The 2,048-nt window shown below is 38.8% G+C and overlaps 1 protein-coding gene across 1 annotated transcript in view; it reads left to right on the top strand. All coding sequences in view use genetic code 11, as the record gives it.

The window, feature by feature from the left end:
• Positions 1-2,048, top strand: part of EGR_08325 (Polycystin-2) — a gene marked incomplete at both ends in the record, with an annotated part of 9,789 nt that overhangs the window by 2,393 nt on the left and 5,348 nt on the right. Inside the window, one exon of the mRNA XM_024497574.1 lies at positions 632-858. Within this exon, the coding sequence (XP_024347997.1) occupies positions 632-858 (227 nt within the window). The remainder of the gene's footprint in view (positions 1-631; positions 859-2,048) is intronic.

Genomic DNA, 2,048 nt, shown 5'->3' with positions numbered 1-2,048 from the left:
CGTGGAAGTCTGATTGGCGTGGAATTTCTTGTCAATGTTTAATGAGACGGGTCCTTTCGTGGGAGCGATGAACATAACATAAAGAATCGCGGATGCCACTATTTGCCATTTCGGCGAGTCAGTGCGTGCACCTCGGCCATTAAAATTTCTTTTTGCCTATAACCCGCTCTAAGTGCTGCATTGAATTGAAAGAACATTGTCGGAAAAGATCAAGGATTTTAAGTTTACAAAATCTGGATACATCATTTCACTCCAGAGCCAAAACTAGCATCAAAACAGTGAAAACAGGCCCTTAATGGGTTATTACACCATAATGACAAACAATCCTCTACTGAAGTCCCACGAGTGTGGATTAGACGCTGGAATGGTTGTAGAAATGTACTAGATGATAATACCGTGAATAAATACAGTTTTCACTTTCCTAAATGCATTGCCTTATCAGTTTGGAAGTTCCTGTGTAACTTGCATATCTCCCGTAGCAACGATGTGCCACAGGCAAACATAAAAGGACAATGTGATTCATATAAAGTGCTAAAGGCAGAAACAACCCTTGAAATGGGAAACCACTCATGTTTGCATTAATTCCAAAATTGATGGTTGTAATTATCACTCTTGGTCTTAAACCTTACAGTTCATCCTCTCGGATTTCCTGAACTCACTTTACAAGGAGAATGCGGAAAATCGTCTGGTTGGGCGTCCACGTATTCGACAGGTTCGAGTTTCCAGCATCGACTGCCAATTACCCAGACGTGTTCCTGATCATCTGCGCCACTGCTTTCCCACCTTCAGCGCCGAACTTGAAAATCGCGATCCCATTGTGCCCACCATCAATAAGAGTGTCGTTTTAAGTAAACCTGCGTAAGTCTAAAGCATCTAAATGAACTGCCTTCCTTGAATACTTAAGGAAAAATGAAGGATTCCGCTTTTTTAGGGTTTATTGCCTCCCATATAGTGTACTTACTACCTTAGCAGTAGGGGCCTGCTGATTCTGTGAATATAAAGTGTCCATTCTTCCTTTTCGATTTGGTAATGATGCAATTGATCTACAGATGCATGCTTAAATCATAAGCAGTACAGATTTGACAAGTACAAACTTGATATGAAGAGTAATTGAATGCCTAAAGCGTCTAATCTTTATAATTTTTTGTAACCGCAGTGAATTAGTTAAAGACAGAGATCTTAAAAAAAGCCACTGTCTATATTTTTACTAGTTTTCTGTACCTCAAGTGATGGAATGATGTGGGCTTTGAAGTAACTACCGTTAGGAATTACATAGATTGTTTCACATAATTCCCCGGAAAAGATAAGGCCATGATTGAGTTGCATATTATAGCATTCACTGACTAATTATGTTTAGTCACAGAAAAGAAGAAGCGTTGTCTTTTATCTTGACATCACAGAAGAGCCTATCATCATTTTTCTGCCTTATTGAGAGGCGATAATCAGATTCTTAGATAAAAGATAAGCAACTTGGATGTCCGCCGGTTGGAACATCTCATACACTTTCAAATTGAAGTGTTTCGTGGTACACCTTTCCATTGCTTTACTAATAACAGCTTATCAGTACCTCCAAGGGTCGAGCGTCAATTACTTGTAACCACTTCCGTTGCCTTTTGATCGAACCAATGTGGCTTATTTTATCCATATCAGCTAAGTCGACAAGCTTTTTCAATCCGTACTTTCAAATGTCACTTCTTGATGACTTCTTGACTTCTTTCATTACTCCCATATATTTGTGTAATTAAACTCCCCAGTAAATCTTACCAAAGAAAAACCTTTTAACCTTTAAACTAATTTACCAAGTGCACATAGATTTAAGTGTCAGGTTTTGAGGTAAAACCTTAATTTACGAAACATTTTAATCAAGTTTGGATCCTTTTTCATCAAAACCATCATTTAACTGGATTAAGGTCGATGGGTTATTATCACCTTTCGGGTGTTTTGGTAGGCACATTCGCCACATGAGAACCTTAACGCCATGCGTTCACGATTGTCGGTGTCTCTCATTAAATTTTGTCAAGAAATTCCACGCAAATCAGACTTCCAGG

The sequence above is a fragment of the Echinococcus granulosus genome (assembly GCF_000524195.1).
Source record: "Echinococcus granulosus chromosome Unknown EG_S00103, whole genome shotgun sequence".
Taxonomy (NCBI): Eukaryota; Metazoa; Platyhelminthes; class Cestoda; order Cyclophyllidea; family Taeniidae; genus Echinococcus; species Echinococcus granulosus.
Note: the sequence above shows the minus strand (reverse complement) of the source record. Positions and strands in the feature narration are given on the sequence as shown.